Raw genomic sequence first — 25,631 nt, 5'->3', positions numbered from 1 at the left:
CCAGCCAGGGACATGGAACGTGTGACAAACCAGCCAGGGACATGGAACGTGTGACAAACCAGCCAGGGACATGGAACGTGTCCTCCAGCCAGGCACATGGAACGTATCCTCCAGCCAGGGACAGGAACGTGTGACAAACCAGCCAGGGACATGGAACGTGTCCTCCAGCCAGGGACATGGAACGTGTGACAAACCAGCCAGGGACATGGAACGTGTCCTTCAGCCAGGGACATGGAACGTGTCCACTAGCCAGGGACATGGAACGTGTGACAAATCAGCCAGGGACATGGAATGTGTTCTCCAGCCAGGGATATGGAACATGTGACAAACCAGCCAGGGACATGGAACGTGTCCTCCAGCCAGGGACATGGAACGTGTCCACTAGCCAGGGACATGGAACGTGTGACAAACCAGCCAGGGACATGGAATATGTCGTCCAGCCAGGGACATGGAACGTGTCCACTAGCCAGGGACATGGAACGTGTGACAAACCAGCCAGGGACATGGAATGTGTCATCCAGCCAGGGACATGGAACGTGTGACAAACCAGCCAGGGACATGGAGCGTGTGACAAACCAGCCAGGGACATGGAGCGTGTGACAAACCAGCCAGGGACATGAAACGTGTGACAAACCAGCCAGGGACATGGAACGTGTGACAAACCAGCCAGGGACATGTGTTATGAAGACACATAACACTTTGTACTCTAATATATAATCATATCTAACGGTTCACCATGAATCCACTTACCTATACGACCCCTTCATGCTGCCCAGAAGAAATAACTGTGCAGCGCCAGCTGGTGGCCAGGCTGGGAGCTACAGAGATCCCGGCCACCCTGAAGGTCACATAGGGAGGTACACCGGCCACCTCCGCTCCACAGCAGAGTCGGTCAGTTCCTCTAGCGACGAGCATTAAACAACTGGAAGGAAGCGTGACGCATTGCAGGAAAATGTCGCATTTTCAAAAGAAGAATGTGGTTAGTAAGCGCTTTACTTTCACATTTCCAATGCATTGAAAGGTGATTCCTGAGAGGAGAATGGCCCTTTAAGGACTAGAAACTGCTACAGTATCTGTAGACACAGACGCTACTTACAAACAGATTGTTGGTAGCAGCATTCTGACTTCAATACATTTCAAGTCCAGTAATAATATTATTCTTCATATATTTGTATTATATTGCACTACTGGCCAACCTCCTGTACACCTCCTGTACACCTCTCACAATGGAAGCTTACCATGCTATCATATACGGTTTTCCATCCGTCCTTAAGTCTCATAAAATCCTTCCGAATTCCTTTGAACCTAGGAACAGAATCAAGGCGGCATATTTCATCCCATGACTTCTGGGGTAACCATGTGCATGGGTTGGAGTGTGGATTGTCCAGTCCCAGGCCACCGGTCAGCAAGAACATCCACTCTACGTCATCAACCTAAAACATCAAGAACATTACTGAGGGCTCTTCATAGAAGTAAGTGTTCTGCTGCTGGACCCTTTAGGTTCGCTGACATCTGCACTAAGGGGTTCCGTTAGGGGAGCGGTAAACCAGACCCCCCGTACTGATGGCACTGAACGCTGAAGGAACCTCACTGGTTAATGGGGTAGCTCGGTTTGCATCCGGCTGTCTGGCATTTTACAGGATGACCATTTTGGCCTGTATTTTAGCAGAATTCAGCAGCAGAGGCTCTGAATGAAGTGGACTGACCCTGAAGCCGGCTTCACATTGGTGTATAGTGTGCACAATACACAGTAAGTACAACCCATTGATTTCTATGGGTCCATTCACATGTGTATTTATCCTGTGCAGCATGCTCTATTCTCCTGCACATTTGCGCACAAAACTTCCACCGTATAAGTCAATGGGGATATGCAAATGCGCACGTAAAAAGCTAAGAAATGCGTGATACACTGTAATTGCAGGAGAAAGAACACATCTCAAACTCATTACAGGTAACAGATAGAAAAAGGCAATAATTATAGTGCAAAAAAGGAGGTAAAAGAGCAAAGAAGAGAAAGAAAAACAGGGAAAATCAGTCAGTCGTACAATAAAGCGTGACGCCCTGTAATAGGAGACAGCAATACAGTAACAATGTAATATCAGAACGTGTGCTATTACTTTAGTGAGGCCGGCTGCACACCAACGGTGCGGGGTCCGAGCCTGCGCCCGGCCGGTGACTCCGCGTAACCTGTCTTCTTTAACTCTACTGTGAATGGTCCGCACGGCTCGCCATCGGACATGCACAGTACAGATTTTCCAGCTCTGTCGTTCGGTAATGATGCAAATCTCCGCAACGTTAGCGGCAATGGAAGCCGTCCATGCAAACACCTCACAAAAATAGAGCAAGCTGCGATTTTACCTCCACAAGCGGAAAATCACAGTTGATTTCCATTCATGTGCAGGAAAAAGCACTTTCCCATTGCATGCTATGGGCGGTATTTGCTGCGGAACGCAGAGACGGACACCCGCACCGGGTGCCATAATGCAAGTATATCCGTGTGCAGACGGCATTAGAGAACAATCAGACCACATTTTTTAGTAATTAGTGTAGAAATCCAGGTAATTCCACGGTGTTCAGTGACTTTTTCTTTTAGTCAGGGTTTTGAAATCTACATATTTTGACTGAAGAAACACAAAATACAAAACGGACATTATTCTGCGGTATTATTCTCACAAAACGGAATTGTTTTTAGCCAAATCTAGAAGTGGATCCAACAATTGTTTTGCTGATCTTTTCCTTATGATCGACTTCTGGCTTTACCTACCAACAAACTGCATCAACAGCCAGAATGAAGCCAGAATGAAGTGCTTGTACAGTGCAGCCTCTGCCTTTACCTCCGCGGTGGAGCGCCGTCTAGTTAAGGCTTCCGCACCGCCATCTAGTTGGGACTTCCGCACCGCCATCCAGTTAAGGCTTCCGCACCGCCATCCAGTTAAGGCTTCCGCACCGCCATCCAGTTAAGGCTTCCGCACCGCCATCCAGTTAAGGCTTCCGCACCGCCATCTAGTTAAGGCTTCCGCACCACCATCCAGTTAAGGCTTCCGCACCGCCATCCAGTTAAGGCTTCCGCACCGCCATCTAGTTAAGGCTTCCGCAAGGCCATCTAGTTAAGGCTTCCGCAAGGCCATCTAGTTAAGGCTTCCGCAAGGCCATCTAGTTAAGCCTTCCGCACCGCCATCTAGTTAAGGCTTCCGCACCGCCATCTAGTTAAGGCTTCCGCACCGCCATCTAGTTAAGGCTTCCGCACCGCCATCTAGTTAAGGCTTCCGCATCGCCATCTAGTTAAGGCTTCCGCACCGCCATCTAGTTAGGGCTTCCGCACCGCCATCCAGTTAAGGCTTCCGCACCGCCATCCAGTTAAGGCTTCCGCACCGCCATCCAGTTAAGGCTTCCGCACCGCCATCTAGTTAGGGCTTCCGCACCGCCATCTAGGTAAGGCTTCCGCACCGCCATCTAGTTAGGGCTTCCTTCAGTTGTGCTTCTGGTTTATTTTATAAAATCGCCCGTGGTTTCCTAATGGTACACGTTGTGATGTTTCGTGTCGGGGTTGAGTGTGTGGCGTCTAAAAGGAGATTTCTTTAATGGCGTCTTTCACATGAAAAGTCTTGTGATTTAAGGATCATGTAACTCATATTCCTCTTTGAATCACATGATGCTGAATGTGGAGGAACCACAAAAAACAAAATATACATTTAGGCGTGAGGAACAAAGAAAAAGCCTGGGTAGTTCTACGGGAAGATAAACACAAAATACCTTATAAGTTGGGAAAAAATGCCAAAGAGAGCAAAACAAGCAAGACGAGTGAAGGAAGATGCCAGAGAGGAAAAAATGTGCAGTTTGAAGAGTTTTAATAAGTATTTCTCTCTTGACTTGGACCCAACACATGACTAAGAAAATGCAGCGGAAAAAAAAGTTAAAAACACTGCAAAAAAAATGTGGAGCTTTGACACAGAACACAGTGTGTGACACCATCCTTAGAGGTAACACAGTAGGTTAGGCTGAATGCAGGCAATGTCCATCTAGTTCTACCTATTTCAACCTTCCCCGTTGGTCCAGAGCAAGGAAGAAAAAAACATCAAGCCAATTGAGCTCATTTGGAGGAAAAAAATTCCTTCCCGACTGCCTAATGGCAGCTAGAATAATCCCTGGATCAACCTCTGATAGATCCTACCTGACTGTAATACCCGGATCAACAACCCGCTGGTCACCTAATATCTCTTGAAATAGCTCTTGAAAGACATCTACTCCCCTCTTAAACTCCTCTATGGATTTTGCCATCACCACATCCTCAGGCAGAGAGTTCCACAGTCTCACTGCTCTTACAGTAAAGAACTCTGTTTCTAGACGTAGCGGATGCCCTATCGTTACCATCGCAGTCCTGGGTATAAACAGATCCTGGGAGAGATCCTTGTATTGTCCCCTCATGTATTTATACATAGTTATTTGGTCGCCCCTTAGCCGTCTTTTTTCTAGAGTAAATAATCCTAATTTTGATGCCTCTCTGGGTATTCCAGTCCCGTCATTCCATGTATTAGTTTAGTCGCTCTTCTTTGAACCCCCTCAAGCGCTGCCACATCTTTCCTGAGCACCGGTGACCAGAACTGTGCGCAGTATTCCCCGTGAGGCCTGACAAGTCCCTTATATAGTGGGAGGATAATGTTCTCGCCCCCCGCCCCTATACCTCTTTTAATGCACCCCAAGACTTTATTAGCTTTTGCAGCAGCTGACTGGCATTGGTTACTCCAGTTTAGTCTACAATCCACTAATACCCCCAGGTCTTTTTCCATCTCACTTTTCCCTAGCGGTACCCCATTAAGCGAATATTGGTAACATCCATTCTTGCTGCCCATGTGCAGAACCTTACATTTATCAACATTGAACTTCATTTGCCATTTTTCTGCCCAAGCCCCCAGCTTATCTAGGTCCATTTGTAGCTGCACATTGTCCTCCCTTGCATTAATTATATTGTATAGTTTTGTGTCATCTGCAAATATTAATCTTTTGCTGTGCAGCCCCTCTATCAGGTCATTGATAAATATATTGAACAGAATGGGGCCTAATACTGAGCCCTGTGGCCCCCCACTAGTGACTGTGGTCCAATCAGAGTACGAACCATTTATTACCACCCTCTGCTTTCTATCTCTGAGCCAATTCTTTACCCAGATACAGATGTTTTCACCCAATCCGAGCTGTCTCATTTTATACGTCAGCCTATTATGTGGCACGGTGTCAAAGGCTTTAGAGAAGTCCAGATATACGAGATCAATAGATTCTCCCAGGTCCAGCCTAGAACTTACCTCATCGTAGAAACTGATCAGATTGGTAAAACGAAAAAAGGTTTGGTACGGTGTTAGCCAGTAGAGCAAAGCGTGATTGTTCTCAGTGAGAGAAACCAAGTCATCTTGTAGATATGATACCTTTTAATGGCTAAAATACATCATGCTACAGCTAGCTTTCGGGTCTTCTATCGACCTTTCATCAGGCTCAAAAGAAACTGGTTTGGATGGGGCACATATATTATATATAAAGCAGAGAGGACACCCCTCTTGATTGAAATACAAATGTTCACGCACAGAAATTTGAGATTGTTTTGCATTCAAAAATTAAAAGAACAGCGAAACTGGGCTGAGAGATAAATACCATCAGGAATGTGATGGTTTTATGATGTGTCTTATCTCTCCTTCAACCTGCACATGGAAGGAAATACAGCACCACCTATTGGATGGCGACATTCCCAGGGATGTTCCGTTAAATCAAACTTTATCCTTACATAAAAGGCAAGGTGTATTGGTGATGATGTATGCAGGAGTATGTGTGTATCACTCCTAATAATGCTTTGATACTGTAAAAGATTCAATTGTCCATGAACCAGAGCAAAGAAAATAACTAAAAATTTTTTTACAAAAAACGACATACAAACAAATGGAAAGGTAAAAAAGCACTCGAGGGTCCAGTGTCAGTCACTGTACACGGATAACGAAATAAAAGGGGGTGTGGACCTGGTAGAAAGATTATACAGTAAAATATCAATATTTGCAGATGATATAAAACTATGTAATGTACTTAGAGAGGACACAAGGCAGTTGCAAGAGGATCTCGTTAAGTTTGGGGTTTGGATAGAAAAGTGCCAAATGAGGTTTAACACTGATAAATGTAAGGTTCCGCGCACGGGCAGGGAAATACATGTCACCATTACCACAATGGGAAACCACTGGGGAACACTGACATGGAAATGGACTTGGGGATTCTAGTTAACTGTAAGCTTAACTGGAGCACCCACTGTCAGGCAGCTGCTGCCAAGGTAAATAGCATCATGGGGTGCATCAAAAGTGGTCTAGGGGCAGATGAGGAGAACATTGTTCTTCCTCTTTACAAGTCACTAGTCAGACCAAACATGGAATATTGTGGACAGATTTGGGCACCGGTACTCAAGAAGGACATATCAGAGCTTCAGTGGGTACAAAGATGGGCAATTAAAGTAATAAATGAATTTGGCGGACTACAATACCCAGAGAGGTTATCAAAATTGGGATTATTTAGTTTTAAAAAAGACAGCTGAGGGGTGACCTAAAAACTGTGTATACATATATCAAGGGTCAATACAGAGAACTCTCCCATCATCTATTTATACCCAGGACTATAACAAGGGGGCGCTCTAATAACTATGTATAGATATATAAAGAGTCAGTACAGAGATCTCTCCCATCATCTATTTATACCCAGGACTATAACAAGGGGGCGCTCTAATAACTATGTATAATATATCAGGGGTCAGTACAGAGATGTCTACCATCATCTATTATACCCAGGACTATAACAAGGGGGCATTCTAATACCTATGTATAGATATATCAGGGGTCAGTAGAGAGATCTCTCCCATCATCTATTATACCCAGGACTGTAACAAGGGGCGCTCTAATAACTATGTATAGATATATCAGGGGTCAGTGCAGAGATCTCTCCCATCATCTATTATACCCAGGACTGTAACAAGGGGGTGCTCTAATAGCTATGTATAGATATATCAGGGGTCAGTACAGAGATCTCTCCCATCATCTATTATACCCAGGACTGTAACAAGGGGCGCTCTAATAACTATGTATAGATATCAGGGGACAGTACAGAGATCTCTCCCATCATCTATTATACCCAGGACTGTAACAAGGGGCGCTCTAATAACTATGTATAGATATATCAGGGGACAGTACAGAGATCTCTCCCATCATCTATTATACCCAGGACTGTAACAAGGGGGCGCTCTAATAACTATGTACAGATATATCAGGGGTCAGTACAGGGATCTCTACCATCATCTATTATACCCAGAACTATAACAAGGGGGCGTTCTAATACCTATGTATAGATATATCAGGGGTCAGTACACAGATCTCTCCCATCATCTATTATACCCACGACTGTAACAAGGGGGCGCTCTAATAACTATGTATAGATATATCAGGGGTCAGTACAGAGATCTCTCCCATCATCTATTATACCCAGGACTGTAACAAGGGGGGGGGGGGGCGCTGTAATAACTATATATAGATATATCAGGGGACAATACAGAGATCTCTCCTATCATCTATTATACCCAGGACTGTAACAAGGGGGCGCTCTAATAACTATGTATAGATATATCAGGGGTCAGTACAGAGATCTCTCCCATCATCTATTTATACCCAGAACTGTAACTAGGGGGTGCGCTTTATATCTAGACCAAATAAGATTTCTACACAAGATAGAAGGGGGGTCTTTACTGTAAGAGCAGTGAGACTATGGAACCTTCTGCCTGAGGACGTGGTGATGGCAAATTCAATAAAAGGGTATAAGAGGCGTCTGGATGCCTTTCTTGAGTGTTGCAATATTACATGTTATACCACTGATTACTTCAAAAGGGTTGGTGATCCAGGGATCATTCTGATTGCCAGATTGCCTGCTCTTAGTTTCAGACTTTTGTCATGTGGGCGTGGCCCTCCCAGTAACACGTGTCGAATGTCAGTTCCGTGCGTCCAGAAAGCTGCTGTCTCCTCTCCCTTGTTCTGACACATTGATGCTGACTGATTCCAACCCCCTACCCCCCACCCACCCAAGTGTCCTCTCCTCCCGCTGCACACTCTCATAAATATTGCTTACCAACTTTTCATGCTTCAACAGGTTCACTGTTAAGCAGAAAGAAAAGAGAAGCTTGTCCTTTTCCAACAGAGAACGGCATACATTTGTGTACAGAGAATACGTGAAGTGATCCTTCAGTATCTGCAACCTTGAAAAAAGAAGAAATTCAGTTTACTATAGAGATGGTACAATGGTGGGATTATAAGCAGAAGGTATTGTCTGTCTGATGGGAGAGTGCAGCTGTAGAAGTACGGCCATTTGTGGTTGGGGCTGGCCGCCTATCCTCCGCTCTACAGAGATGGTCACGTGACTGATACTAGTGACAGATACTGCATTCTCTTCTTGAGACATTTCATTTCCGTATTTAAAGGAGTTGTCAAGCCTTAAAGTATTAATGGCCTAACCTGAGAATAGGCCATCGATAGTACTGCAGATTGTCCCAGGTCTGCCGCCAGGGACCCCCACTAATCGGCTACCTGCTGGCCAAGTGCACTCGTACATGGAACTGATATCTGCAGGAAGCACACAACTCCATTCTCAATGTCCCAGCTTGGTATTTTCAGGCCAAGTTTCCATTCACTTCATTGTAACACTAAGTCGGGCTACTTGCACAAGGACATCAGCCTGGAGAACAGCTGATCATCGAAAGTTCTGCGTGGTGGATGCCAGTCTACCTACCATTGACAAAGGCTAACATTCCCATAAGCCAACAGCCATGAAGTAAGAGACCATTTGCACTGCCTAGTTGCTGGGATAGGATCCAGCCATTCTCCACAACAACAGCTGGTTCACAGAATTGGGAAAAGCCAGGATGCTGATCTAGCGCTCCTTGTCTGAAGTCTATTGTATCTGCATCCTTAAGACAGAAGTACAATTGACTATGGCAATGATGTTACATGTTCATCGCCTGCTCCTTCGCATGGCACCTTCTCTGTGATGTAATGATGTCATTGTGCCACCAGCATCATTCTGCAGCTTCTGGTCGAGTACTAACAAGATGCCAGGATGGTGGATGAAGGATGACCTGGGAGCATGAGGGAGGCGGGCCTATTAATTACTTTAAGAAGTCAGCCTCCCCCATTAATTACAGTCTAGCTTATTCATTATTTTAATTACTCAATGGCACAGTATGACTTGTTACATATTGAGGGGCACAGTGGAGCTTGTTAAACATTCAGGGGCAGTGTGTACTATAACACTATTACATCCAGGGGGCACTGCATGTGGCACTACTAAAGGTCTTAATATAGGAGTTAAGGATATGAAAAAGCAAGTCAAAAAGCAAAGAACCAAAGACATTTATGTGGTAACTTCTGAAAAGACAAGTCACTGCTGGGAGAACTTATGGTGGTCTGGCCCAGAAAGAGAAGAAAAGGGGAGTGATTCCAATTAGGGATGACACTGCCTGTGAGTCACTCAATGTCATTGTTTATCCTGCCATTAAATATGTCCGATCAGGTCTGTAGTCACAGTATGGGCAGCAGAATAATAATGGGGGTGGGGGGTGGGGGTGTCTGGTGGGTGAATCAGACTATTTTGGCACTCCAGCCTTATTGCTGGCAATCTGGTTGTATGTATCTACGTGGGTGTTGTGTAAAGCTTAGGTACATATTGGATACACATATGTGGTTCACCCACTGACTTGTATCTGCAGTGTCTCATATGGTTTTTATGAAGGATGCACCTATAAAGATGGATTGTTTAGAATCATTTTAGTGTGACACAAGAGGTCTACTGGTTGTCTGATCGGTGATATAGACTTGCTACATTACAGCCTGGGCTATCCCTATTAATTTGGGATATGATCCAAGTAGTTTGGGGTCATTGGGGTAGGACTACAGGAATGGTTTGAGTTCACTGCAACGCCTTGTTTTATTGCACTGTATTTTACTTTTGGGTAAGGGCTAGAGATGAGTGAACGTGCTCGGCCACGCCCCTTTTTCGCCCGAATACCGCGATTTCCGAGTACTTCCGTACTCGGGCGAAAAAATTCGGGGGGGGCGCCGTGGCGGCACGGGGGGGAGCAGTGGGGAGTGGGGGGGGAGAGGGAGAGAGAGAGGGCTCCCCCCTGTTCCCCGCTGCTACCCCCCGCACCGCCACGCCTCCCCCCGCCCCCCGAATCTTTTCACCCGAGTACTGAAGTACTCGAAAATGGCGGTACTCGGGTGCGTAAGTACTCGAAACGAGTACGTTCGCTCATCTCTAGTAAGGGCGCATGACCGATGCGATATGGTAAGGGAGCATAACTGATGCGATATGGTAAGGGGGCATGACTGATGCGATATGGTAAGGGGGCATGACTGATGCGATATGGTAAGGGGGCATGACTGATGCGATATGGTAAGGGGGCATGACCGATGCGATATGGTAAGGGTGCATGACTGATGCGATATGGTAAGGGCGCATGACCGATGCAATATGGCAAGGGCGCATGACCGATGCGATATGGTAAGGCCGCATGACCGATGCGATATGGTAAGGCCGCATGACCGATGCGATATGGTAAGGGAGCATAACTGATGCGATATGGTAAGGGCGCATGACCGATGCGATATGGTAAGGGCGCATGACCGATGCGATATGGTAAGGGAGCATGACCGATGCGATATGGTAAGGGAGCATAACCGATGCGATATGGTAAGGGGGCATGACTGATGCTATATGGTAAGGGTGCATGACTGATGCGATATGGTAAGGGCGCATGACCGATGCGATATGGTAAGGGCGCATGACCGATGCGATATGGTAAGGCCGCATGACCGATGCGATATGGTAAGGGCGCATGACCGATGCGATATGGTAAGGGCGCATGACCGATGCGATATGGTAAGGCCGCATGACCGATGCGATATGGTAAGGGGGCATGACCGATGCGATATGGTAAGGCCGCATGACCGATGCGATATGGTAAGGCCACATGACCGATGCGATATGGTAAGGGAGCATAACTGATGCGATATGGTAAGGGGGCATGACCGATGCGATATGGTAAGGGCGCATGACACATGCGATATGGTAAGGGAGCATAACCGATGCAATATGGTAAGGGGGCATGACCGATGCGATATGGTAAGGGTGCATGACCGATGCGATATGGTAAGGGCGCATGACCGATGCGATATGGTAAGGCCGCATGACCGATGCGATATGGTAAGGGAGCATAACCGATGCAATATGGTAAGGGGGCATGACCGATGCGATATGGTAAGGGTGCATGACCGATGCGATATGGTAAGGGCGCATGACCGATGCGATATGGTAAGGCCGCATGACCGATGCGATATGGTAAGGGCGCATGACCGATGCGATATGGTAAGGGCGCATGACCGATGCGATATGGTAAGGGTGCATGACCGATGCGATATGGTAAGGGAGCATAACTGATGCGATATGGTAAGGCCGCATGACCGATGCGATATGGTAAGGCCGCATGACCGATGCGATATGGTAAGGGCGCATGACCGATGCGATATGGTAAGGGCGCATGACCGATGCGATATGGTAAGGGCGCATGACCGATGCGATATGGTAAGGGTGCATGACCGATGCGATATGGTAAGGGAGCATAACTGATGCGATATGGTAAGGCCGCATGACCGATGCGATATGGTAAGGGTGCATGACCGATGCGATATGGTAAGGGCGCATGACCGATCCGATATGGTAAGGGTGCATGACCGATGCGATATGGTAAGGGTGCATGACCGATGCGATATGGTAAGGGTGCATGACCGATGCGATATGGTAAGGGAGCATAACTGATGCGATATGGTAAGGGGGCATGACTGATGCGATATGGTAAGGGAGCATGACCGATGCGATATGGTAAGGGCGCATGACCGATGTGATTGTCAGATATTGCACCTGAAAAGAATAAATTGCTTTTAATGTCTTAAATCACATGAGTGATTTTTCTTGCAGACTGATGATCCAAGATTGAAAACTCACTGCATATGTTATTATTTCCTATGGCGGCAAGAAAAAAATGACATGAGTGAACAATCATGGCTTCTGTGTGAAAGCACTGAAGTGATAATGATTAGAACGGCTGTTGGGCCCTTAAATCCCCAATAGTCATCCCGTGTAAAAGTCCCCTGAAACTGATCAACCCCCAACAAATCCCAGGAACAGGAGGGATAAAGTCAGTATTATTCAGGGTCGTGCATATAAAGGACAGAAGCTCCCCCGCTTTGTATCCCGTCTGCGCGGTTGTCAGTGTTAAACCTGCAGGATCCATTGGCTATGAGGCAGTGTTATGTGGCAGGGCGCCTACCCTGTGCCCTCCCGGAGGGTAGCCAAGAGGCGCTGCACCACACATCTCTCTTCAGTAATACAGAGGCGATGCACAGACGGTAACCTACCTCATCTGCAAGTGTTCGGACTTCTCCGAGTTGTCTATTGACATAATGAACAGAGTAATAAACCAGGCCAGAGAGTACTGGTACATGGGCTCAATGTTGGCTAAGTCAGCAATGGAAAAGAACAGAATTGAAGAATGGATGGAGATGGGGCGGTAGCCCATCCTTGTGGAATCAATCTTCTTCTCTGTTGCCTCAGCAACTGTTTGCTTCTCAGAAATCTCATTTGCTAGAGCCTTGGAGGAAGACAATATTTTAATGGCAGTTTCATCTTCTAATATGTTGCCTTCTGAAGTTGAAAGTACTTCTAAGATCTTGTCCTCAATTTCTTTTAGCTGCCTAGAAAAATAAAAAGCACAAGAGCAGAATTAATGCTGCGAGACGTGAAACAGCATGAACAAGTCTATAGAAGCGACTAATTGTAACGCATATGATAAGACTGCCTCTATGCTGCCTGAGGCGAAGTGTGAAATAGTGCCCCCCCAACAAAACACTGATTGTACAGGTATTGAAAGCACCAACACATATTTCAACTATTGAGACCTGTCTAAAGTGACAGTGCAACAGTGACCCCAATAGTAATAGTGACTCCCATAGTAGCCTCAGAAATAATGGCCCAAGTAATAAAATGACCATCATATTGGCCCCAGTAGTAGTGTTCCCACAGCGGCCCCAGTATTAATCGTGTCCTCCATAGTGGTGGCCAGAGGCATAAAACGTCACCGATTTATTTTTTATACGCCGCAATAGAGGTGCAAAGCCCTTGATAAATTCCCCCTATACATCTAACCAGTCACTGAGTTCACAGGATAAGGATAGGTTCACATCTGCATCAAAGGTTCTGCTTGGAGCAAACAATCCTAGACAGAATAGCGCAGCATGGGGAAAATGCTGGAAGCGGGAGGAACGCCATCATAGTCAATGGGGTCCATGTGGTGCTGCCCGGGCTGGCCAGGTGTGAGTGTGCCCTACAGCTACGGCCTGTTCCTCAGTGTACTGCTGCTCTACACAGACATTAATTGTTGAAGACCAATCTGCCTACCAAGCACAAACTCACTGAAACTATTCGTTTGGGTGTCTGGAAGTGAATGTAGCAAAGTTTAACGTGACTGAGTAGAACGGCTTTCTGTGCCACGCGGTTTACTCTTTCAATTGGTTTACACTGGATTTGGTGTGTTAAATTAATAAAAAAAATGTTTTTTCAATGACTTGAGGCCGCCTGCACACAGCAGAGCCGCGTGTTCCTGCCTCTTTTCTTCTTCACCTGTATTGCGGATGGCCGCGGTGAGCCGCCGGCAGACATGTGCAGCACAGATTTTTTTTTCAAATCTTTTTTTTTTCCCCCATGCCGTGGCTAGGCAATAATGCGAGTACCCATGACCTATCTGCAATGCCAAACGGCTTCGATTGACTTCCATGGAAGGCGTCTGTGTGCAGCCCGCACACAAATAGAACATGCCGTGATTTTGTCTCCACTTGCAGACGCCACAATTGGTTTCCGGGTGTGTGCAGGGAGCAGCGATTTTCCATAGAATGTAATGAACGGTATTTGGTGCGGACGCCGACCGCGGATTCTGCAATGCAGATCCGTTTGTGTGCAGCCAGCTTAAAATAACATTTAACTGTTTTTACTGAAAAATAGTAAGTAAATCATAAAGGATGATAAGAGCTTCCCAACACGTAAAGATACAGCTACTGGTCCGCAGATGTTAAACTTCACTTCCTCTTCAGCATCTCTCTTACCTTCCTTCAGCCCCCTGAGTCTTCTGTACGGCCACGTGGGTAAGGCAGGAGACCTTCATGGAGTTTTACACGACACTCAGAAATCTGTCAGCTGAAGCTCCGAATCTGTCCACCGCCCCCCACAATGTATGCTAGAAATGATTTAGAGGTCCAGCTGCGAGACGTCCGAATACTCTTCGGCACATTTAGGGGTTGTGTCAAGTTCTAAAGTTATCCCCTATCCTCAAGATAGGGGGTAACATTATAATCGGTGAGGGTTCGACTACTGGTACCCCCACTTATCCTGAGAATCGGGGTCCAGTGGGTCCCCGGGTGAATAGAGCTGAGATTGCATAGACGCACCACTGCTCCATTTACTTCAATGACAGTGCTGGAGGTTGCCGAAGCGCTTGAACTCAGTAATCTCCAATGCTGTCATTGAAGTGAAGGGAGTGGTGGCGTACCTGTGCTACCTTTACTCCATTCCCTACAGAACCAACTGGACCCCTTTTCTCATTATAGGTGGGAGTCGCAGGGGTTGGATCCCCACCAATCATATATCCCATGGTCAGGGAAAAACTTTATAACTTTGCACAACCCCTTTAAAGGGATTCATCCAAAGCTTTAAACTTTTCATATGAGATAAGTGTCTGATTGGTGGGAGTCTAACCAGTGGCAATCTCACGAGAATGGGGGTCCCATATCCTTTCACAGGAATGGAGTGGTTTCCAAGCAAGTGCAATGTTGCTCCATTCATCTCTGTTGCTTTGCCGAATGAAAGCTGAGTACAGCAAAGGTCAATCTCTAGCAGTCCAATAAAGAATGAATCAGCAATGCAGATGCTCAGTCGCTACTCCTTTCATGGGGGATGGGGGGGGAGAACCCCCTTTCTTGAGATTTATGTTGGTATCCGTGGTCGGTCTCCCATTAATTTAAGGTAGCCTTACAGCACCACTAAGAAGAGCTGACTGCAGGAGGACATCTGCAGCTTCCACCCAACAGTAAGATGCACTTAGCACTATGGTTGGAAGGAGGGACACAGGGGATCGATAACAGAACACTAGAGCTCTAAATCCTACAAACATATATTATGAGATTTCATGCAGAAGCATTTTAAGGTTTTATCTGCTGGATCGCATACAAATTATGACACGCACCACGGGATTTCACTTCTACAAGCATTGCTTCTTGGGAAGACTAGCTTTGTACATAGCGCTCCCAACGTAACAGGATACACACGGAGGCAGGCGGATCTGTCTGTGATGGCTCGGTGGATGCGGTCCTGGCACACGGCTCTTGACAAGTTTATACAATTATGACTTTCACACAAATAAATAAATTACACTAAATATCTGGGTTTTGTACATGTACGTCCACATCCTTCCTGTACTGTGAAATGGTGCCTGCTTGTTAACCCCTTGAAGCTGCATCCAGTTTTGGTTTTCATGACATGGCCATTTTTTAAAACTGTTTTCATCCCTGCCGAAACACCTATTTCTGGCCCCTCCATAATTGTCATACATGCCATGTATTTAATGTGGATGCACTGTGCAAAGTGTCTTGTCTGCTGTTATATGTATTGCACAGCTGCAGCATGCAAGAGGTTAATGTCTGAAAGTGGCTGGGATATGTCTGGGAAAGTATCAAAATCTGTCTTGTCACATGATGTCTGTACCCTATAAATGTGAGTGACTGAGAGCAAGGTGTGGTCTTCTGTCATCTTCAATGGTTGTGAAAGGACAGAGAGTGTCGGCCACATGGGGGTACCTTTAACCCTCATGTTGTGAAGTGATGGAGGAGGAAAGGTATCCCGAGTCCTTCCATGCCAGGAACCACCTCTGAGGAGAGAAAGGAGTAAGCAGTCTGCTGTGCAGAGTCGTCTTCAAGCGTTCTGAGTGAGTGTCAGCGGAGTGTCGTGTTTCTCCTCCGAAGTAATTCAGAGTCCCGGAGAGTGTGTGTCCAGGAGTTCTTCTCCCTGGCCGATCACCAATAAGCTGACTTTCCAGCACGTGCAAGTAACCTTATTTGTATGCAAATTATACAGTAAAGTACGCTGGTCAGTAAAGATTGCCTGTTCCCAGTGACTGAGTTATCAAGTTACAATCGTGTGTGTGGACTCTCTTTATTGAACCACCAGATACTCAACGGTGTGAAGGAACGGTGGTGTCATGCGTGACAACTTCAACTTCACCACACTTATACAGGTAACCGCTGTCCCAGTGTTGCCTGGTAGAGGTCTAGCGGTGCCTTGGCGGAGGTTCCATACTTCCCCCCAGGGAGGACTCTGCTAAGAGTCACCGTGACAAGCGACACCCCTGCCAGATCCTCAATGTGGGCCTCATGTCTTGCTCACCGTGGGGTACCACACCTGCCTTGTAAGAGCCAAAACTTTTCTTATTTTCAGCTGCCATCTTTTACCCCCAGGTCTTTTACTTTTCCAGTCATGGGGTTGTGTGAGGTCTTGTTTTTGCAAGTTGTGTTATTATTGATTTTTGGGGTACCTACAAATTTGCTAACTCTTTATTTCATTTTTTCTTAGGGTGATCAGAAAGCCACAATTCTGGCATTGCAATGTTTTCTGATAGCGTTCGTCACACAGGATTACTGATGAGAGATGTCAGATGCAGCAATACCAGTTTCAAAATTGCTTCTATTTTGTTTTTCAGTGGAACAATGGCTTCACTGGAAGCGGGATGATTGTCTATGAATGCCTTTTTCACTTTTTTCGACAGACTTTGGCACTTGTGGGTGAAATGGCATAATACTATTATAGTTGGGTTTACTGTGGATGGGGTGACACAATTATATATAGGGTTTTTTTTGGGGGGGGGGGGGGTCATTATTTTTCCAATAATAAAGGACTCCCTGTCAAAAAAGGTTGATTTTTGCTTTACTTACATTTTTCCCAAACTCTTTTTCTTTACATTAATTAACTTTTTTCTCTGACGGCTCCTGTATCGTTGTGTATTATGCCTGTCAGGCATACTATTGGGGGTCTCCAATGTTGGCAGCTTTTGTAGATTGTCAGTTGTAGTATACACAGCCCCTGAGCCATCCCAACACGTACCTTTACAGCGGATGTGAGACGTACCTCCCAGCAGTGCTGTATATATGAGGTGGATGTCAGGGCGTAAATGAAAGCATGAAATATTGATATTATATGCATGACTAATCAGAGATTATCACGAGGATATCATTATGGCCACCTCTTGTTCTCGGCTCCCTGCAGAATAAGCGCCTGCTTCTCTTCCTCCAGATCTGGTCTTTCTCGAGCGACCACAATGCCCAGCAGCTGATCCTGCATTCCTTCAGGGGTGATCATAAAATTCAGCAAGGTGACCTACACGATAGAAATGGCGCTGGAATGTAAATATTCGCACATATTTTCCAATTTAATGAAGCAACACAATCAACCCTTTGTTTTGGGAGAAGGCGCGATGTCTGACCTTTCAGTAGCGATATTTCTAATTTGTTCACAAAGAGCACAGCATTTAAATGTGAACTTTAAGGCGAGATAAGCATCAGGCAAACATACATCAGCAATAGGGAGATATCTGAGGAAACATCAACCCAAAGCCGTTTACTACAGCAAAACCGTCTACAAAGAATAACTCAAAAACAGGATTTCTGCCAGACCACTAATCTGCCAGAAATATCACATTAGAGAATGTAAACAGTAAATCAGATAGTTCATCTGAAGCCATTAGTGTAACGGAGATGGTTGGGGGCCAGGAAACAGAACAAAGTTTGGGGGGTTTGTTCAGAGCCCCCTCTTAACTGACCTTGACAGACGTCTCCGGCAAGTAGTGAGGATTTCTTAGTTTGGTTGTAATGTAGAATCGGAAATCAGGAGCGTATTCAATTGTGGAGTCCCCGAGACGAATACACATGCTACCTCCTTGCTTGAAGGTTTGCTTCAGGAGAAGAGGCTCCAGGATGGGATCTAGTTCTTCGCCAACATTTTCCAGTAATACTAAGAGAGATGAAGCAGTAATATGAGATGGGCAGATGTATCACATACAATGAGCGCAGTAGTATATCATTGTAGACGTGATGCTATGTCTTTAAGAAACAAAGCGTGGAGCTGAGAGTGGAGGTCTTGTTGTGAGGGGGGGGATCTCCCCAGGTTTTCTTGTACTTCCAGTGGAGTGGCCTAAGGCCACTGAAGACAAAGGGACAGAGAGTAGGATGCTGACGCTCTTCTACGGGGCCCACGCAGATACTCTGAATCAGTGCCTGGTGGGCAGCTTCGCATCTGAAGAGGGGCCCAGTTTCCTAGGGGGTATCTGTCAAGAGAAATGCTGAGAGGAGGAGCGCTTGGTGGGACGCTCAGAACACTGACTCAATGCAATGTAAGCCTGAGGAAACAAGACCCTGTAAATCCATTGAGACGGTCTCTCTTGCCACAGTCAGGAGTGAAGTGTAACTTGCCAAGTGGACCACTGCCATGTAACCACTGCCCAGTCCTGGTACTTCCAGTAGGAAGATGTTGTGTAGCTGAATTGTAGCTGTGTAACACGTGGAACCCACCGGGGCACCCAATTACTACATTCTTTATCGGGGCATAACATGCTAAACTGACGGGGTAACCCTGACGCCCTGCCCTTGGCCTGCTGTCCACATCACCTTCCCCACCAGGCCAGTCCATTGCCTCTTATATAATCAGGAATACACCCAAACAAAGACATGCTGGAGGCATACTCGCAGTAAAGGGGACCGTGGTTGAAGACCTGGGGGGGGGGGGGGGTGCATTTGGATATTGCACAGCTTCTGCTCATTCAACTTGCTGGCTCCCGCCCCACCAATCACGTCATACAAAAGCCCCAGTCCCAAAGCTCCTAACCCGACCCAATTTCCAGCTTCAGTAGAGCCAGCCCCGCCCCTCGCAGGTCCTTCAACCACGGTCCCCTATACTGCCAGTAAGCCCATGCTGGATGCTTCAAATCCCATTTGGTGCTTTACAAGATGCGTGTATTTAATGTAAAAAAAATAGATTAAAGCGCTGAGGAATAAGTTGTGGCTATACAAACAAAGATTATTATTATTAACCCCTTAGTGACCAAGCCTGTTTGCGCCTTAATGACCAGGCCAAATTTGGGAAATCTGACATGTGTCACTTTAACATGAAATAACTCCGTAAAGGCTGACATTTTTTCGCCACATATTATACTTCATTTAGGTGGCAAAAATAGAGCGATAGAACTTGTGTATATTAATTAAAAGCGCCAAAATTGGGGAAATTTTTATTTTTATTTTTTTTCACATTTTCAATTGTAATATCTCAAATATGTGCAAACATACTGTACAAATTGTTGATGAGATATACATTTCCATTTGTTTACTTTATTCTGGAAGCACATTTGAAAAACTTTTTTTTTTTTTTAACCATTTAGGAGATGTACAAATTTAACATTGATTATCAACATTTTAAGGAACACTTTGTTTTCGTACACCAAGCCAAGATTGAAAAGGCTCATGGGTGTTAGAATGATAGATACCCCCACAAATGACCACATTTTAAAAACTGCACCCCTTAATGTATTCACTGAGGGGGTCAGGAGTGTTTTGAACCCACAGTTTTTTTTTTCATGAATTAATGCAATTTAGAGAAGAAAAAAATAAAATTTCAAATTTTTGCAAATATGTCATTTTAAAGACATGTTTTTGGTTTTTTTCCTATAGTGCACATGAAAATGAGGATTTACACCCTAAAATGGATCCCCCTGTTTGCCCTGTGTTCAGAAACACAGCCATTGTGACCCTAATCGTCTGTCCTTATGCACAACGGGGTAGAGATGAGCGAGCACGCTCGGATAAGTCAGTTACTCGAGCAAGCCTCGCTCTTCTCGAATAACTGCATCCTTGTCCGAGCGTGCTCAGGAGGAGGAGGAGGAGCAGCGGCGGGGGTCACTCTCTGCGCCGCTACCCCCCTGCCGCCCCCCCCCCCTTCCCCCGAGCACGCTTGTACAAAAATGCAGTTACTCGAGAAAAGCGAGGCTCGCTCGAGTAACTGACTTATCCGAGCGTGCTCGCTCATCTCTACAACGGGGCCCAAACTAAAGGAGCCGCCGGTGGCTTTCAGAACAGACATTTTGCTTGAAGGTGATTTAGGCCCAAAGTTTTTTTTTGTACAGCACACATATCAATGAAGACTTTCACCCCAAAAAGGATTCCCCTGTTTGTCTGTGTTTAAAGACATACCCATTGTAGCCCTAATCTTATGCCTGTATGTACAATGGGGCCTAAACTGAAAGGAGCATTACACTTCAACTGTTTTTAACTATTACGTGATCGCCATTATCGATTGGATAATGGCAATCATGTGACCTCAGACCACTCACCACGGCGCTCGGTTACTGCTCCAGGCTCTCGGCTACCTTTAGTAGCCAGGAGATTTTAATCTCCCGAGCCCTCCCAAGCTTCTGCGCTTACGTCTGCCATTTTGGTGATAGCGCATGTGCCGAAGCTGGGGAAAGGTCCGTGGATAAATATGTGGGAAAAAAATCGCTGGAGGCCTTAGGTAATTTCTCCTCCCCTCACGGATCGGATCCGTGACAGTAGGTGAAAGTTTTTTCTTTTATTTTTACGTGATCGCTGTTATCCATTGGATAATGGCGATCCCATGACCAAGAACCGCGTACAGCGGCCCCCGTGAGATCTCCAGGCTCTCGGCTATGTTTAGTAGCCAGATGCGGGGAGATTTTAAACTACTCTGGCAATCTGCGGCTATTGCGAATGCGTCTGCCAAGTCAGCAACAGATGGGTGCGCTGAAACCGGGGAGAGGATCATGAATAAATCAGTGGGTCTTAGGTGAGTAATTTCATGAAACTTAAACTTTTTTTTTTTACTTTAAATGATTGCTGTTCTCCATTGGATATCTCCCTGTTCTCAGCTACACATGCTAGCCGGCAGCAGAGGAATTTTAAATTTCCTGGGCTGCGAGTCCTTACACGTACACGTCTGACATCTGGCTCGCATGCGCAGAAGGCGACATCAGGTCCGGAAAGGACCAGAACGTCGCAGGGCATTGCGGAGGACTGGGGTAAGTACTTTTTAAACTTTTATTAGCTTTTTTTTTAACACTTGTATGCAATTGCGTGACCGGAGGTGGTGGGGAACTTTTTGCGGCCACTCATGACAGATCCATGTTGTCGGCTACCTCTGGTAACCCAACAACATGGAGCTGTCACGTCCACAGCCCACAGGGCTTTAATGCCCAGAGTGAGCGTGTTTTTACGGTCCTGGGGATTAAAGCCCACTAAATCAGGATGTAAAAAGTTTATGGGGTGGTCACTTAGGGGTTAAATTTTCAAAATGTGAAAAAAGTACAACTACGCCCCTTCCCCTCATCCACACTCTCTCGCCCATTACTTAGCTGAACTTGAGGACATCGTGTGTGTCTGTTATCAACCATATTATCGAACAATGCATATCAGAATCAGGTTTTCTCTCCTAAACGCTTTAACAAGTTTTTATGTACACAAAGAAAATGCAGATTCATCAGATATAAAAGATTCTAATAGAGCAGAGATGGTTTACTGGTTTACTGAGGAGGAAGACGTCTGAGCATTAAGGTGCACTGTGATAGAAGAAACCCCAACTGGAAGATCGGCAGAATTAGAAGGAAATAAAACTGTTACAAAGGTAGAAGAACATCGGGAAACACTGAAGCCAAGGCTGCCACACTGGATGCTAGTTGTGTACTTTCATAGACCCGCTGTTCAGAGATTACATGTATTACAGCACTTATGGAAGGAGACGTGGGAGGCCTCCGATTCCTGGCTAGTAGGAGCTTGGAAGATAATAGAAGGTCAGAGGTCCTGCATGACAGGGTTGTTAGGAAGTGGAATAGGCAGGATAGGGTTAACAAGTTGCTAATGTAAACTAGAAAGAAGCGGGGGGTGTAGGGTGAGTGGGTTATTTACGTTTAAGTTGATTGGTAGGGGTTTAAGTAATGGGAAGGGTTATTGAGCCCATAAAAAGGGGAGTTTGGGCGGGAGCGCCATTTTAGAACCTGTGAGAACTGAGTCCCACCCACCCTCCCTTGATATATTTAGTTATACAGAAGTAATTATAGTAGTATCTAAGCTTAGGTAGTACAACGGTGAATTGGTGCAAGAGGATAAGTATATGACATGTCGTGGCAGCCGTTGGCGGACAGGGGGGGGTCCTTGGAGGCTGAGTTGGTATTTTGGGTGAAAGGAAGTCTTGGTGGGGACGGCCTCACCGGTATGATCACCCTGGTGTTATAGTGTTTGGGGCTGGTGTGTGGGAGAAGGCCAGGGAAGGGATCCCGGGTGGCCTTAATCTATTTTGTTTTCTAGCATCCCAGTGGGGGGGCTAGTGGTGTCTCCGAGCCAGGTTACGGTTGGAGGCAAGGTACGGTTTTAATTTGATTAACACCAGACCCCTTGGTATTTTTTGGTTGTCTCCAAGGGCCTCCTCTCGTATATAAAAGGTTAAAAGAATAAAATTCTATGTGGTTTTTGTTAAATAAAGTTGGCTGCTGTGGCCAAAAATTTCCAAAGAGTTTGGTCTCAGTGGATTATTTTAGATAAGTAATGGGAGGGGCATGGGTAGCAATATGGGAGCGAGTCTAACATACCCGGGTCAAGGAGGGAGGACAAGACTGAAGCGCATCCTCTCCGAGGTCCCTGGGGTGACTGTTCTGGACAGCCGCATATTGTGGACTGTATCTTAGAGGAAAGGAAGCAGCAGGGAAGATATCTCAAGCCGCAGACCTCAAACCTGTATTCTACTGCCCCCGTTAGTGTTACGCTGATCAGTAAAGACATGTTTGCAGCACCGATGCGTTATATAGCTATTCCTGATTAACTCCATCCCAGCTGGGAGTCTATTACAGCCTGCAGCCCCTGAACCCATTCCCGCTCTCAGACCCTGGGGATAAAACGCTACAGGTGGGACACATTCAGGAGGGGGTTGGCGGTTTAGTAAAAGGCTTTGATAGGTTGCCAGACACATAGTATGTACAACCGATAAGACACCTGTCTATCCAGTTCAGCCTATTACCCCCCAAATGATTACACCTGGTTACGGACCCCGGACCCCCCAGCCAGACTGCTTCCTGATGACCACGTGTGACGATAACCTCAGTCTTCTGAGATTCTTCCCTGCTGGATGTATAGTGATGACATCACAATACACACTTCTGGACGGTTTCTTGAAGACCCTCTAACAGCTCAAGAAAGCATCCAATAAGAGCCCGGAGCGCCGGCCCCCCGTAATGATGTCACTGTAACAATTCTAGGTTCTTTCATCTCGATTTCATTGTAGTTTGTATTCTGGATTTATTTGGACAAGGAAGTGAAATAAATCAGGGATATCACCACTGTCCTGCCACATTTATCTCTCTGCCATTGTAGAAAGTAGCATTTTTTTTCAGCCAAAAACTAAGCTCAGAAAAATCAGCTTTTTAATGACTACATAAATATGCCGCGCCGCACAACTAGAGGAGCTCATTAAACACCAATGAATCCCTCAACCTGCTGGCAATACAGCAATTACAGATATAATGTGATTAATGATCAGTAGAGAACGAAATGCAAGAAAGACCCCCCGTCATTGTGGGGGACTCCGGGCTTAACTCTTTACTGTCTGAATACAAGCTAGCAATTCATATTCATTTATCATGGTTGATATCTTACCTGGAGTCCCAAATTGGATGCAATTTTCCAAAGTCCGCACAAAATCAGGATCACTTAGCTTGATAATATGTAAGCTGTTGGCCTTCTCCATGTTCTTCACCCATTTATTTGCCTGACCCTGAGGATCAATCATCAAAGGCCAGCGTCTTGCATTTCTGAAATGACAGTTGTGTACATATTTAATGCTCATTATATAATGCATACTGTATATGTTTAGTACGAAGTCATCCTACGAGCCCCGGGAGCAGTGTGCTGCAGCGCAGCTTGCCCCAGTGTACCGCACGGTCTGCTGACTTTGGTCATGGGGAAGGGAAGGCAGGTCTGGTTGGAGTGAGAACTCGGAGGGCGTCAGTCACTCAGTGTTACTGAATACAAAGAAGATACAGAAAATGTGCAGAAAGCAGGGAAGGAAACCGAGGCTCTGAGCTCCGCCCCTAATCACATGACAGTGGCATCATCACAGCTCCTGTAAGCACAGGGCTGCTGTCAGGCTCTGCATGTTTTAGAACCTGTGATGACGTCACCGACGTGATCAGGGGCGGAGCTCAGAGCCCCGGTGACTGATCACATGAAGGTGACATCATCGCATGTAACTCACACATTCACTCACAGACAAGTGGTCATTAGTATTTTGTTTTATTTGTGGTGTGACGGTGAAAAAGTTTCAACTGGTTGTCTGCGTTGTAGGTTTTCACTAAAACCCCTTTCCATGTAGGAAAATAACCATCACATATCCCCCTCCCCTGGCTGTGTCCCGCACCGCTGCTCAGGACCTCCCCTCTGACATCACAGTTACAGGCCGCTCCAGCCTCTTTATGGGATGTCACAGACATTGCAGGCAATGGACGAACTCTGTTATTGGCTGCAGCGCCTGTGACATCCCTTCAACCAGGCAGGACTGCAGGTGTAAAAACAGCATCGGATGACCACACGGGACACAGCAGCAGCGGGGAGAGGTGAGTATATGCCAGAGAGAGGTTTTACTGCACGGGGAACGGGGTTTTGGTGAGAACCTACAATTCTGACAGGACTGGGGTGGTCCTGGGCCTTAAAGTGGTTTTTGAAGACACCAACAAATTTAAGCTAGAAATTGTTACAAAATAAGTCTGAAGTCTAACTGACTCTGCCATCGCTCCAGTGCTGTACGATGTATGGCACACCGCAGATTACAGGTCCTCTTCTTTTGCAAGACTTACACAAAAATAGGACACGCAGCAATTTTTCATAGGAGTGAAAAATCCCTCATGTACATAAAGCCATTCAAATTAAGGGGTTACTTTCCGTGCAAGCTCCTGACATATCACATGTGGATATCACCTGTACTACAGCCGCAGTAAAACCTCATCCACTGGGCTGCTACTATAAAGGTCGCCGATTATTCACATGCAATGTTAATGTGGAAAATCCACCCCGTTTACGCTGCATGTGAACCGACCATTAACCCCTAACAGTCACTTTAAAATGAGAAAAACCTCCTGAAAACGACACTTTTTTATTGTAGACTAGCTTACCCGTCGCGCGTTGCTGCGAAGACAGACATACATACATACATTCGTTTTTATATATCTAGATAACAATCAATCACAGCGCAGCTTTCAAGTTACTTCAGCGGTATAATGTATAACAACCAATCACAGCACAGCAGCTTTCATGTTACCCCAGCAGTATAATATATAGCAACCAATCACAGCACAGCTTTCATGTTACCTCAGCGGTATAATATATAGCAACCAATCACAGCACAGGTTTCATGTTGCCTCAGCAGTATAATAT

At 46.0% G+C, this 25,631-nt stretch overlaps 1 protein-coding gene across 1 annotated transcript in view; it reads right to left on the bottom strand.

Moving 5' to 3' along the window:
• DNAH7 (dynein axonemal heavy chain 7) overlaps window positions 1–25,631 on the bottom strand; it is a 499,785-nt gene that overhangs the window by 96,129 nt on the left and 378,025 nt on the right. The window contains exons 47-52 of the mRNA XM_066577151.1: window positions 23,859–24,013; window positions 17,975–18,165; window positions 17,399–17,532; window positions 12,474–12,809; window positions 8,134–8,260; window positions 1,239–1,433 (exon numbers count right to left, since the gene is read on the bottom strand). Of these exons, the coding sequence (XP_066433248.1) occupies window positions 1,239–1,433; window positions 8,134–8,260; window positions 12,474–12,809; window positions 17,399–17,532; window positions 17,975–18,165; window positions 23,859–24,013 (1,138 nt within the window). The remainder of the gene's footprint in view (window positions 1–1,238; window positions 1,434–8,133; window positions 8,261–12,473; window positions 12,810–17,398; window positions 17,533–17,974; window positions 18,166–23,858; window positions 24,014–25,631) is intronic.

Source organism: Eleutherodactylus coqui, chromosome 8, assembly GCF_035609145.1.
Source record: "Eleutherodactylus coqui strain aEleCoq1 chromosome 8, aEleCoq1.hap1, whole genome shotgun sequence".
In the NCBI taxonomy this organism is placed as follows: Eukaryota; Metazoa; Chordata; class Amphibia; order Anura; family Eleutherodactylidae; genus Eleutherodactylus; species Eleutherodactylus coqui.
The sequence above is the reverse complement of the archived record's forward strand: the minus strand, read 5'-3'. Positions and strand labels throughout refer to the sequence as shown.